At 38.9% G+C, this 13,734-nt stretch overlaps 1 protein-coding gene and 1 long non-coding RNA gene across 2 annotated transcripts in view; one reads left to right on the forward strand and one right to left on the reverse strand.

The window, feature by feature from the left end:
- ARMC7 (armadillo repeat containing 7) overlaps nt 1-6,830 on the forward strand; it is a 47,238-nt gene extending 40,408 nt beyond the window's left edge. The window contains exon 3 of the mRNA XM_056550305.1: nt 5,772-6,830. Coding sequence (XP_056406280.1) covers nt 5,772-6,109 — 338 coding nt within the window. The 3' untranslated portion in view covers nt 6,110-6,830. The remainder of the gene's footprint in view (nt 1-5,771) is intronic.
- A 5,974-nt stretch (nt 6,831-12,804) lies between these two features.
- LOC130297621 (uncharacterized) lies at nt 12,805-13,453 on the reverse strand. Its single transcript, XR_008849633.1, has 3 exons — nt 13,319-13,453; nt 13,198-13,218; nt 12,805-13,113 (listed from the first exon to the last, which is right to left on the reverse strand). It is a non-coding gene; the product is annotated as an uncharacterized LOC130297621 (long non-coding RNA).
- Between the last annotated feature and the right edge of the window lie 281 nt (nt 13,454-13,734).

The raw sequence follows: 13,734 nt of genomic DNA on the forward strand, positions 1-13,734 counted from the left end.
TGTACATTTGAGACCTAACTTGGTGATTTGCACAGGGGTGGCTGATTTTACAGCGGTTCTAACATAAACGCAAAAAAATAAATACCCACATGTGACCCCATTTTGGAAACTACACCCCTCACGGAAAGTAAGAAGGGGTATAGCGAGCCTTTACACCCCAAAGGTGTTTGACGAATTTTCATTAAAGTTGGATGGAAAAATGAAAAAAATAAAATAAAATTCACAAAAATGCTGGTGTTACCCCAAATTTTTCATTTTCACAAGGAAACCTAGGAAAGAAGCCACCCAAAATTTGTAACCCCATTTCCTCTGAGTAAGAAAATACCCCATATGTGGATGTAAAGTGCTCGGCGGGCGAACTACAATGCTCAGAAGAAAAGGAGCACCATTGGGATTTTGAAGATAAAATTTGTCCGGAATTGAAGGCTACGTGTGTTTACAAAGCCCCCATAGAGCCAGAACAATGACCCAATTTTGGAAACTACACACCTCACGTAATGTAATAAGGGGTACAGTGAGTATTTACGCCCCACAGGTGTCTGGCAGATCTTTGGAACAGTGGTCCGTGAAAATGAAAAATTAAATTTTTCATTTGCACAGCCCACTGTTCCAAAGATCTGTCAAACGCCAGTGGGGTGTAAATACTCACTGCACCCCTTATTAAATTCTGTGGGGGGTGTAGTTTCCAAAATGGGTTCACGTGGTGGGGTCCACTGTTCTGGCACCACGGGGGGGGGTTGTAAACGCACATGGCCCCCGACTTCTATTCCAACCAAATTCTGTCTTCAAAAGCTCAATGGTGCTCCTTCTCTTCTGAGCATTGTAGTGCGCCAGCAGATCACTTGATGTCCACACATTGGGTATTTCCATACTCAGGAGAAAATGACCCCCAAAATTTGTAACCCCATTTCTTCTCTTACCCCTTGTAAAAATATAAAATGTGGGGGAAAACCAGCATTTTTGTGAAAAAATTTATTTTATTTTTTTTTCATTTACACATCCGACTTTAGCAAAAAGTCGTCAAACACCTGTGAGGTTTTAAGGCTCACTGTACCCCTTGATGTGTTCCTTGGGTGGTGTAGTTTCTAAAACAGTATGCCATTTTTTTTTGCTGTTCTGGCACCATAGGGGCTTCCTAAATGTGACATGCCCTCCAAAAACCATTTCAGCAAAATTCGCTTTTCAAAAGCCAAATGTGACTCCTTCTCTTCTGAGCATTGTAGTGCGCCAGCAGAGCACTTGACGTCCACACTTGGGGTATTTCCATACTCAGAAGAGATGGGGTTACAAATTTTGGGGGGCATTTTGTCCTATTATCCCTTGTAAAAATGTAACATTTTGGGGAAAACTAGCATTTTAGTGGAAAAAATAAATAAATAAATCATTTACACATCCAACTTTAACAAAAAGTCGTGGGGTGTTAAGGCTCACTGGACCCCTTGTTATGTGCCTCGAGGGGTATAGTTTCCAAAATAGTATGCCATGTGGTTTTTTTTTTTTGCTGTTCTGGCACCATAGGGGCTTCCTAAATGCGACATGCCCCACAAAAACCATTTCAGAAAAACTCACTCTCCAAAATCCCATTGTCGCTCCTTCCCTTCTGAGCCCTCTACTGCGCCCGCCGTACACTTGACATACACATATGAGGTATTTCCTTACTCAAGAGAAATTGGGTTACACATTTTAGGAAGATTTCTCTCCCTTTACCCCTTGTAAAAATTCAAAAACTGGGTCTACAAGAACATGCCAGTGCAAAAAATCAAGATTGAATTTTCTTCTTCAATTTGCTGCTATTCCTGTGAAACACCTAAAGGGTTAACAAACTTTTTGAATGTCATTTTGAATACTTTGGGGGGGTGCAGTTTTTATAATGGGGTCATTTGTGGGGCATTTCTAATATTACAGCCCTTCAAATCCACTTCAAAACAGAACTGGTCCCTGAAAAATTTTGATTTTGAAAATTTTGTGAAAAATTGGAAAATTGCTGCTGAACTTTGAAGCCCTCTGATGTCTTCCAAAAGTAAAAACATGTCAACTTTATGATGCAATCATAAAGTAGACATGTTGTATATGTGAATCAATATATAACTTATTTGGAATATAAATTTTCCTTATAAGCAGAGAGCTTCAAAGTTAAAAAAAATTCTAAATGTTCAATTTTTTTCATCAAATTTTGGAATTTTTCACCAAGAAACGATGCAAGTATCGACAAAATTTTACCACTAACGTAAAGTAGAATATGTCAAGAAAAAACAATCTCGGAATCAGAATGAAAGGTAAAAGCATTCCAGAGTTATTAATGCTTAAAGTGACAGTGGTCAGATGTGCAAAAAATGGCCGGGTCCTACAGTGAAAATTGGCTGGGTCCTTAAGGGGTTAAAGGGGTACTCCGGTGGAAAACATTAACTTTTTTTGGCACCAGTTGATTTAAAAAATAAACAGATTTGTAAATTACTTCTATAAAAATAAAAAATCATTCCAGTACTTATTAGCTGCTGAATACTACAGAGGAAATTATTTTATTTTTGGATTTCTTTTCTGTCTGTCCACAGTGCTCTCTGCTGACAACTCTGTCCATTTTAGGAACTGTCCAGAGCAGCATATGTTTGCTATAAGGATTTTCTCCTGCTCTGGACAGTTCCTGACATGGACAGAGGTGTCAGCAGAGAGCACTGTGGACAGACAGAAAAGAAATCCAAAAAGAAAAGAATTTCCTCTGTAGTATTCAGCAGCTAATAAGTACCGGAAGGATTAAGATTTTTTTTTAATAGAAGTCATTTACAAATCTAGAAATAAAGGTGTGTAGCTCACTCAGGTATTTTATCAGGGATAAAAATAATATAGACAAAATGTATTACAATATCACACCTCACATCTAGGCAGGGCCCTTGCACCAGATGTTAAAAATATCATAAGTAAAAATGAATTAAATATATAGAGCAACCACCTTTTTAGATTAAAAAAAAAAAGTGTGTGTGTGTATATATATATATATATATATATAATACAGGTATTTAGGTGCACTACTGATACATATATATAATACAGGAATTTAGGTGCACTACTGTGGTAGATGTAGACAATAACATTGGCTAACCCTTGGCTAACGCCATATGTAATGTGCCTTGAACACTTTCTAGGCAGCATTACGGTGCACATGTGAGGCCAGCAACTATATCAGCCAACTTAGGTGGGGCTTGTAGTCTGCCTCCCTCCTCCCATTGTATGTGTGCCTAGCCACACTGGAGGGTACCTGGGAGGAGGTTGTGAGTTGGCCTAATGCTGCCGTAATTGCCCACTGGCCGCTGGTTTTGCTTATCATGCACAGGTAGGTTAGTGTTAAGTCCCGTGCCACTTGAGAAACTTTGGCGTTGGTGTGCGGGCTCAGGTATGTAACATAGTAAGATAGTTCATAAGGTTGAAAAAAGACCAGAGTCCATCCAATTCAACCTATATCCCTAATGAATCCCTACTGAGTTTATCCAGAGGAAGGCAAAAAACCCTCATACTAGAGGTAAAAATTCCTTCCCGACTCCAAATATGGCAGAATAAATCCCTGTATCAACGTTCTGTCCTTATAAATCTAATATACATAACCAGCAATGTTATTACTCTCCAAAAATGCATCCAGACCCCTTTTAAATTCTTTTACAGAGTTCACCATGACAACCTCCTCCGGGAGAGAATTCCACAGTCTTACTGCTCTTACGGTAAAGAACCCCCATCTGTGCTGGTGTAGAAACCTTCTTTCTTCTAGACGTAGAGGATGCCCCCTTGTTATTGATACAGTCCTGAGTATAAATAGTTTATGGGAAAGATCTCTGTACTGTCCCCTGATATATTTATACATAGTTATTAGGTCCCCCCTAAGCCTTCTTTTTTCTAAACTAAATAACCCTAATTCTGGTAATCTTTCTGGGTACTGTAGTCCTCCCATTCCCCGTATTACCCTGGTTGCCCATCTTTGAACCCTCTCCAGCTCCACTATATCTTTCTTGTACACTGGTGCCCAGTACTGTACACAGTATTCTATGTGTGGTCTGACTAGTGATTTGTACAGCGGTAGAACTATTTCCTTGTCGTGGGCGATTATGCCCCTATTGATGCACCCCATGATTTTATTTGCTTCTGGCACCAGTTAATAAAAAAAAAAAAAAGTTTTTCACCGGAGTACTCCTTTAAGGGGTTTAAGAGCCCTATGGTCACCCTGAACAAAATGAGTTGCAGTAATAAGAAGATAGCATGGGGGGGGGGGGGGCTGATCACATTTCATTTTACAGCATGATGGCCCCCTTCCTCACTGTTCCAGAGTTTTAAGACTTTATATTCCCCTCTAAGTTAATTCGTCAGATGGGTGGTGCTTAATATTCTTTGCTGTGACTGTGGGCGGGGTGCATGTTAATCAAAGGGGTGTGGCCTCACACTCATGATATTTGCTATTTGTGGGAGACCACACCCCCTTGATTAAATATGTCACTGCGCCAAACACAGCTAATATGAAAACTAAGTCCAGCCTATCTGACCGGTTCACTAAATCGGAGAGGATTACTTAATATATAACTTGGCAGAGGGCAGTCCTCATTCTGGAAGCAAGTATGTAATCAGCATCCCACTAATCTACTGGTTACTGCTAATATGTTTTTTTTTATTTAGTATGTCCACAGGTCCTCGTTGAAGATATGTGTATGTGATGGTGATGTAGGCTGTAGGGGCAGGTCAGAGGTGGTGACACCATTAAGAAGGCTGGGCTGGAGCTTAGAGACAAGATCAAGCCACACCTCCTCAGACAGCAGGTGATGGTGTGTTGTCTTGGGAGACATGGAGAAGCCGGGGAGTTGGAGACAATTCCATATTCAAAATGAACTACACAACTTCTTGTCGGGGTGAATCGCATAAAAGTATATTATTAAGTTATACAAAAAGAAGGTTGCAGCAGCACTCTTGGCCAAAGAATGGAAGCTCAAGTGCACTTTTTGATAAAAACGTGGGTGTGGCAAATTTTAAGTATACAAAAAAGAAGGTTGCAGCAGCTGCAACCCTCTTTTTTGTGTACTTTGTATCTGCCTCAGCAGCATGCACCTGTGTATTAGTTGTGCTGGCTATTTGTCTGTGTATTGTTGTTGTTTTTTGCAATGCAAGTATGGGGGAATGGCACCCTCTTTAGCCATACACCCTTCCCTGTTCACAAGGTTATTTTAAATTCATAGTGGATCCTGCATGTCATCCAATCAGAGGCTGTATGCCCAGCAGAGGTGAGTAGAATGAGCGTGTTAGGGTCCCATGTTTGATCGAAAAGTTTGCCAAGAGTGCTGCTGCAACCTTCTTTTTGTATGCTTTGTACACCAGTGTATTAGGTAGTTGTGCTGGCTTTTTTCTGTGTTGTTTTTGCAATATTAGAAGATTTTATTTATCTTGCTATGATAGTCTTCTTTTAATTACATTTTCTGAAACCCAGACTACATTCAGGTCAATGAAGGGGGCTCATGCTTATCTGAGCACTGATAAGTCAGTAGCCGATTTTAGGAATTTGCGTATCTGTGCTTCAGAGGCACAAATCGTGATGTGAAAGTGGCCATAGAGTTCTAAAGAGAAGTTCCTAACAATGGCTAAATATCTTTGTGGTATAGGAGCACTATGACTGATGCTTTTGTAACAGTAACCTATAAATCTCTAAAAAATTGTGCATTACCTTGTGTTTAGGACTTTCAACACAAGGATGATCTGATGACAAGGTGCTAATATTTTAATTCTCTTTTTCTTTCTTTTCCAAGGAGGTCTTTGCAATTTATGTCTGGATAAAGTCACCAAGAGTCACATATTGGCTGCAGGAGGTCTGAGTCTTGTGATAAACTGTCTATCCAGCCCACGAGAAGAGACTGTTCTCTCTGCTATAACAACACTCATGTACCTGAGTACAGGCTCTTCCTGTGCAGAAATTACCACACCGCCGGTTGTGGAGTGTATGCTCAGATTCTCACTTTCCAACAATCGTAGACTTAGCAACCTAGCTAATGTTTTTCTGGAGGATTATTGCTCAGAAAAACAAAGAGAGGAAGCAAGGACTCTAAACCAACCCACTGCACTAGGAATACCTCTCCCCAGAGACTGATCTTGGCAATGATTTCCCATGTGACACTTATGCAAGTTATGTTCTAAAGACCATAAATAGTTACCATACATGCAATAGTTCTGCATTGGCATCTGCAACATACTGGTAAATACAGTATAATTAAAATATCTAGAAGGATGCAAACTACAACAAGCCTCAGAATTAAAGTTCATAATTTACTGCAATAATGTATACAGTGTTGTCTTTCTTAATATTTTCAACAGAATCACTGCAGAATATACTGGAAGAGTGCTCTTTTTGCTACACAAATAAATAAAGGCCTTTGGATAGCTAAAACCAGACTTTGGGTATCATACACTTCAATACCCCTCAACAGTTTGGGAAAGTCAGTATGGTTTCTTGTGCCATGACAGATTTACTATAGAAAATGGCAGTAACTATGCCAAAAATCTACTCTATTGTGAATGCACGAAAAAAGAGACCGCACGCCGGCGCCTTGTGTATTACCCAAAGACAAAAGTAGAAATAAAAGCCACAGAGATTGACGTCTCTGATAGATGGCCACTTACCACAAGTGAGTGATAAGAGCGCCTTTTACCCCAATTCCGTACTGAATGCTTGGAGAAGCTGCTGAACCTGGTGAGTAACAGAATGACGGAGGCAGACTGTCCTGTAGAAAATCCAATATGGTGGTAAAAAAAAAAACTTGTACCTGTCACTGCTACCTCTGGTCAAGGAAAGAGGAGAAACAGCTCCAGAGATACTCCCATTAAGTAAAGTAATAAAATCCAGGTACATTGACTCGTTTTGGGGGTCACCACCCCCTTCTTTAGATTATTTTTTTATATATATATATATATATATATATATATATATATATATATATAATATAAATATATAAAAGGGGTCCTTAACAGGAGCTTAGCTGATACCAGGGAAAACTACCTGAAAAGGTTGTGTAATGAGCTGCTTTGCATATTCCCATATATATATATATATATATATATATATATATATATATCAACAAAATGGTACCCAAACATATTGGGGGGGGTGTCACAGTTACCACTGGTGGTATAATACATCAAAAATTCATCATGCACATATATGACTATAAAGGACAATTACAATAAGTTTATACTAAGTACATATAGAAAATAATGCACACATAAAAAGTATGAAGCTTGAAGTTGAATGGGAATGAGGTTTGTTTACATAAAGCATATCCTGTTGGGCAGCCACAATTAGACTTGAATTTGAATGATAATTTGGCTTGACACACAGTGGATAAACAGCAAATCCTGTTGGGCAACCACGATGAGGCTTGAAGTTGAATGTGGGAATGAGGCTTGACACACAGTGGATAAACATGTGGATTAAGCGACTAGTAAACAAAACAAAGCATGGCAACACTGAGCGCAGTGGAGATCGCTGATACAGTTTAACCATAGATACTGTCGAGCATCAGTAGCAGGACATAGCGCAGCAGAAATAAATATAAGAATTGGATGTGTACCGAGGCAAAGTATGGAGAAGCATGGCCGCATGAATATTTAATACATAATATGCAGTATATAAAAAAATAAAAAGGAAATGGCTGAAATTATACAAATAAACTAACCAAAAAAAAAAATATATATATATATATATATATATATATATATATATATATAATGTGCATATGATTTATACATATAAAAACATTCTATATGGGCTGATGGAGACGTGATAAAATAAATGATTTTCCATAAGAACAGAAAGTCAGGGCACTCAACAACGTCAGGTCTTCAAACTTCTTTTTTTCAAGATATATAAGCTCTGCTGGAGCTACCCCTGCCATTGCCTTTTTCTCTATTATCCTATTTGAGCACTGATGTTTGTTATATACATCTTGAAATAAAGTGTGAAGACCTGATGTGGGTGAGTGCCCTGACTTTGTTTGTATGGAATATTACTTTATTGGACTAAAAATATGTCAGTGAGCACCATTAGTCAGTCTGCTACCTGGAAGGATGGTGGAAATATCCTATAAGGAGGCATACTATTCACAGTAGTGCATACAATTAAATACAGCTCAAACATTTTTGAATATATAAGTTAAAAACCACAACTCCTTCAGTTCTAAACAAGCTTATAGAATGTTCCTTAGGCTAGGACCACACTGAGATTTTTGCCCTGCGATTTATGTGGCCTAAAAACGCCAGAAAAACTGCCACAGTTTTCCCCTGCGTTTTGGCTTTTTTTTCTGGCGTTTTTGTGTGGAATTTGCCTTTTTGGCCCCTTTTTGTGTTTTTTTTTACAAAATAGTTGGGTACCAAAAAAAAAAAAAGATGCAGTAGGGATATAAAAATGTATTTAACTAAATGTTTATTTTTTAAAACAAAATTTGAATACATTTTTTTGTAAAGTGTGTGGCCCTTATTTAGGTTTCTTTGTGGGTTTTAATATCCTCCGGTATAATGTATGGATGCGGCGGCTGCTCTCCTATGGTCCCCTGCACGGCCATATATATATATATGCACATTTTCCTATTTCCCACAGTGAGCTGTGATTGGCTGGAACCATCTGGCCAATCACAGCTCTGCGGGAAATATGAATATGTGTATATATACGTCAGTGCAGGGGACCAGAGAAGAGCGGCCGCCGCATCTATACATTATACAGGAGGATCGCAACGAACCCTGGCGATCTGTCAATAAGTACAGGTAACTACTACTCCCATCATGGAACAGTGTGTGAGTAGTACTACCTAAAAAAAGTGAAAAACACACACACACTACATTTTTATTATTGTCGGCTACATTTTTAGTGCTTTACCCACTCACATAAATTGATCCCTGTCTAAAAATTTATAAACATTTTGTAAAAAAAAGATATATTTCGTTAGATACAAATTTTTCCATCACTACTGTATCTTTTTTTTTTTTTTTTTTTTTTTTATGGTACCCTACGAAATGTTAATAAAAAAGGTATCTCCATAATTTTTTTTGATCGCAGCAAAATAAAAACCGCCAGCAAAAACGCAAAATTTAAAACCAACATGGCGTTTTACTTGGCGTTTTTGCTCTCCCATAGACTTCTATGGGATGAAAACGCCACGATTTCAGGGGAAAAAACGCCAAACTAGGTTTTGTCCGGCGATTTCAAAATCCAGCCTCTGAGCCCGAAATTGCTGAAAAACGCTAAAAGAATTAAAAAAAACGCCAAATTGAAAAGCGCCAAGTGAATCTGGCATTTTGCAGTTTACTATTGACTTGTAGCTAACATCTGGACGCTGTGCGGGAAAATTGGCGTTTTTAATGGCATTTTTGCAAAAAAAACCTCAGTGGAGTTCCAGCCTTATAATCGTGAAATATGACTTTAAAGTGTACCTTTCATCAACAAAAACTTTTTATATAATGTAGATAATACAATTATGTGTATATTTGTAATCTACATAGGTTAAAAAATATGTATATTTTTGTCCCTGCAGCTGTTGCCTGTGTGTCTCTATGAGGAGTCCAAATACAGGAAGTGAGGGTGGACAAGTATGGCTCTGTGCACTGAGGACAAGCAGGGCTCTGTGCACTGAGGACAAGCAGGGCTCTGTGCACTGAGGACAAGCAGGGTTCTGTACACTGAGGAAATTCAGGGCTCTGCACTGAGGACAAGCAGGGCTCTGTGCACTGAGGACAAGCAGGGCTCTGTGCACTGAGGACAAGCAGGGTTCTGTGCAGTGAGGCTCTGTGACATGCTACAGGCTCACACATGAGGATGATTGACAAGCCAGGAGCCTGCACAGAGCCCTGCTTGTTCTGTCCTCACTTCCTGTATTTGGACTCCACACAGGCAATAGCTGTAGGGACAGCACTTTTCACCCATAAATATACACATTTTTAACCAATGTATATTACAAATATACATATTGTATTATATAAAGTTTTGGTTGACAACAGAGGATAAGACCTTATGTTACATTATGAAAGGGGAATTGAAAAAGGTCTTATCTTAACAAAAGGTTTCAGACCATGTTCCCTATCCTAAAGGACCAATTATCCTCGTGGGGTCCTGTCCCCTAGGTTGATATGGCTTATAGCCAAAATGTGTACCCTCCTGAAGAAGCAGTAGCGAAAACCTACATTTGGGGTAAGGAAATGAGGTGGTTTTATGCAGGGTGCATGGCAGGAATCTTTTATAATGTGGCCCATGTGAGGTTTTGTAAGTACTCAGTATTGCCTGTTTCTCTATTGCTGTTTGATACTGTGATCATTTACCAGTGTGTGCAAGATACTGGCCCTCATTTACTATTGCAAACCCGACATGTTTTGTCGTGTTGTGCGCCAGTTTCGGGCGCATTGCGCCTGAAATTCTGTCTGCGCCAGAATATGCGCCTGAAATTCTGTCTGCGCCTGAATTTGCGCCTGAATTGAAAAAACACCAACTAACTCTCCATTTTGCTAAGAAAACCCGAAAAGGGGGCATGGCCACAGAAAAGGGGCGTGTTCCCGACATTTTCACAAAATCCTAACATATTTACTAAAGTTTCCACAGAAAATGTGGTGGATTTCAGCTGAAGAAACCCCTACAGATCAGAGCATGTGTAAAAAATGCTAAGTGTAGGGAAAGTGTAAAATGTAGGGAATTAAAAGTAGTAAATACCGTGGAAAATAAATTGTAGGGAATTAAAACCCACAAAGAAACCTACACAACACTCTTAGTAAATAAGGGCCACTATCTGGATTTTCACCTGTAAGTGCTGTTTCTATCAGCATTTATTCACACTGCATATCCATTGTATTGATATTGTTATCCTTTACCCCATGATATCCCAGCTACCATCTGCATGTGTACCTTGGTGCCTTATCTTCTATGTCTGATTTCAATGATATGTATGTTATTCAATAAAGAAATTGTTTATTCTACTATCGTAATTGGCCTCTATTTTTGGAGAGGCTATAGCCAAAATGTCAAACAAAATATTAAGTTAAGGGTGCCAATAATTTTGTCCAGACCATTTTTGGAGTTTGGTGAGACATTATTCCAATTTGCTTTTTTTCCTCCCTTTTTTGGTTTAGTTCCAATACACAGAAAGGGAATAAACAGGTGTATAGCAAAACATGTCTTACTGCAATCCTTTTCTGTGAGAAATACTTCACTTTCTTGAAAAATTTCAGGGGTGCCAACATTTACGGCCACGACTGTATATTGTGCCTCTGAACTGTTTGTAAAAGGGGGTTGTGACCCCCAAATGTGTAATTGTGGCTGTATTTTATGTAATAAATTGCTTGGAACTATCTCTAAAGTTGTTTTTCCTTCTTCCTTGACCAGAAGTAGCAGCGCCAGTTGCAAGGGTTTTTGGCACCACTATATTGGAAAATTCAACTCTGGCTCACAGCTGGCATAGACTTGTCACACAAAGACAATGAAAGCTGACTAATCACCCACAGTATAGGGGATAAGTATCTGATAGCTGTCAACCTGATTGCTGGGACCCTCACATCCTCCAGAATTGGGCCCTGACTCCCATCAAAGTAAATAAAGCCTGTGCGGTCTACAGCATGCACTCTCTCTGTGAGCTGGGCCCCAGAAAGACGATTGGGGTCAGAGGACGGGAGACTGATATCAGCGGCACAGTGGAAGCTTAAAGAGTACCTGTCACCAAACTAACCTGCTGCTACAAGCAACAGGGGTGTGGAAATTTTTATAAAAAACTACTTGTCCACATGACTAAAATGGAGCAAAATCTACTTGTCCCTCATGACGATCCACTTGTCCGGGCCAATTTTCGCTTTTACGCTCTGATTTTTTTCTCCTCGCCCTATAATAGCCATAACTACCTACTATAAGGATACCTTTAAATTTTTCAATAACATATTCTTTGAACCAAAAAAAAAAATATATATATATATTTAGGGAAGTGAAATTGAAATAGTAAAAGATAATTTTGCAGATTTGGTGGTTTTTCTTTCCTGCGCCATTTACCTTGTGGTTGAGGTAACATGTTAGTTTTATACTTTAGGCCGCCTGATTACAGCGATACCAGATTTGTATAGTTTACGTCCTGTTTTACTAACTGGACTTTTTCTAATTTTTTTATTGCCATTTTTTAACCCCTGTAGCTTTATTTTTTTTCCACACACCAGGCTGTATGAGGGCTCATTTTTAGCGCCATAATCAGTTTTTTGTATCGGTACCATTTTGGTATTGATCTGACTTTTTAATCGCTTTTTAACTTTTTTTTCTGGGATATTATAAAAATTGCAAATCTGTGGTTTGGTATTTTTTTTACATTTACCGTACGGTATACATAATGTTATATTTTAATAGGTTGTACAATTACGCACGAAGCGATACCAAATATGTTCATTTTTATTATGTTTACATGTTTTTATATAGGAAAAGGGGGTGATTTGAACTTTTAACATGGAACGGCTGTCCTGGCATGCTGGGAATTGTGGTTTTGTAACATCTGGAGGGCCACAGTTTGAAGACCACTGGGTTAATGTGTGTCTTTCAAACTTTTATTAAAACTTTTTTTTTTTTACACTTTATTAGATTCCTCAGACAGATGAATAGAGTTCTATTGAACTCAATTAATCTGTGTGCTCTGTGATCCATTGATAGAGTTAGAAAAAAACAAATATAGGGGTGTTGCTAAAATATAACATTTATTCTTATCCTTTAAAAACCACCAAATTGAAAAAAGTGATACCCAGAAAAAAGACGTGTAGGGAAACACAGTAATAGGTCCTGATCTTATCCCTTATGGATATCCGGGATCAATCACAATGGACCTATCCTATAGTAGTATTGGGGATGTTCCAGATTCCTCCCTCATACTATTCATTACATCACAATATGTATTACATACAGCCAAGGTGTTCCCTTATGTTATGTCAGTTGTTCCCAACACGTTTCTGTCCATGTGCCAGTGAGAACGCACAAGGACGTCCTCAGGGGAACCTATTAATGCAGTAGTATAGAATATAATATATTATGTAATACAGATGGGCTTAATTTGCCCCCAACATGATTTTCATTTTATCCAGGGAAGTAGTCAGCCCCTGCAAAGAAAAATGAACATAATAAATAATTGACCTACCCCTTTCCAGCTGCCATGATAAGGGTGCAGATATTTGCATACTCACAATTTTAACATGTGGGAACCCCTATAATGATAAGGCAGAGGGGATAGGGTTAAGTCACATGCCTAAGCAATTAGAAAAGACCCTACAAAAAAAGCAGACAGCAAGTACATCCGCTACTTACAGTTAGCGCCGTCTGTGTTAAAGTATAGTTGCAAGCATAAGAGCCAGCAAAGACCCCCTCTGTATGTGCACGTGGTCAGCCAACTAGCAAGTCAGCAGTCCATAAGCATGCAATCTCCACCACAGCACAAAAAGTAAGAGGTCCAGGATAAAGTGGAAAGGCTTCCAAGTTTATTCACACCATAAATGTGGTAGTGGTGCAACGTTTTGGCAAACTGCCTTTGTCAAGCTTGACAAAGGCAGTTTACGTTGCACCGCTACCACATTTATGGTGTGAATAAACTTGGAAGCCTTTCCACTTTATCCTGGACCTCTGACTTTTTGTGCTGTGGTGGAGATTGCATGCTTGTGTTAAAGTATAAATAGTCCTGCAATGGCAGGAGAAACAGGAAAGTGTCCCGGTCTCGGTGTTTGGCT

This window comes from Hyla sarda, chromosome 13, assembly GCF_029499605.1.
Source record: "Hyla sarda isolate aHylSar1 chromosome 13, aHylSar1.hap1, whole genome shotgun sequence".
In the NCBI taxonomy this organism is placed as follows: domain Eukaryota; kingdom Metazoa; phylum Chordata; class Amphibia; order Anura; family Hylidae; genus Hyla; species Hyla sarda.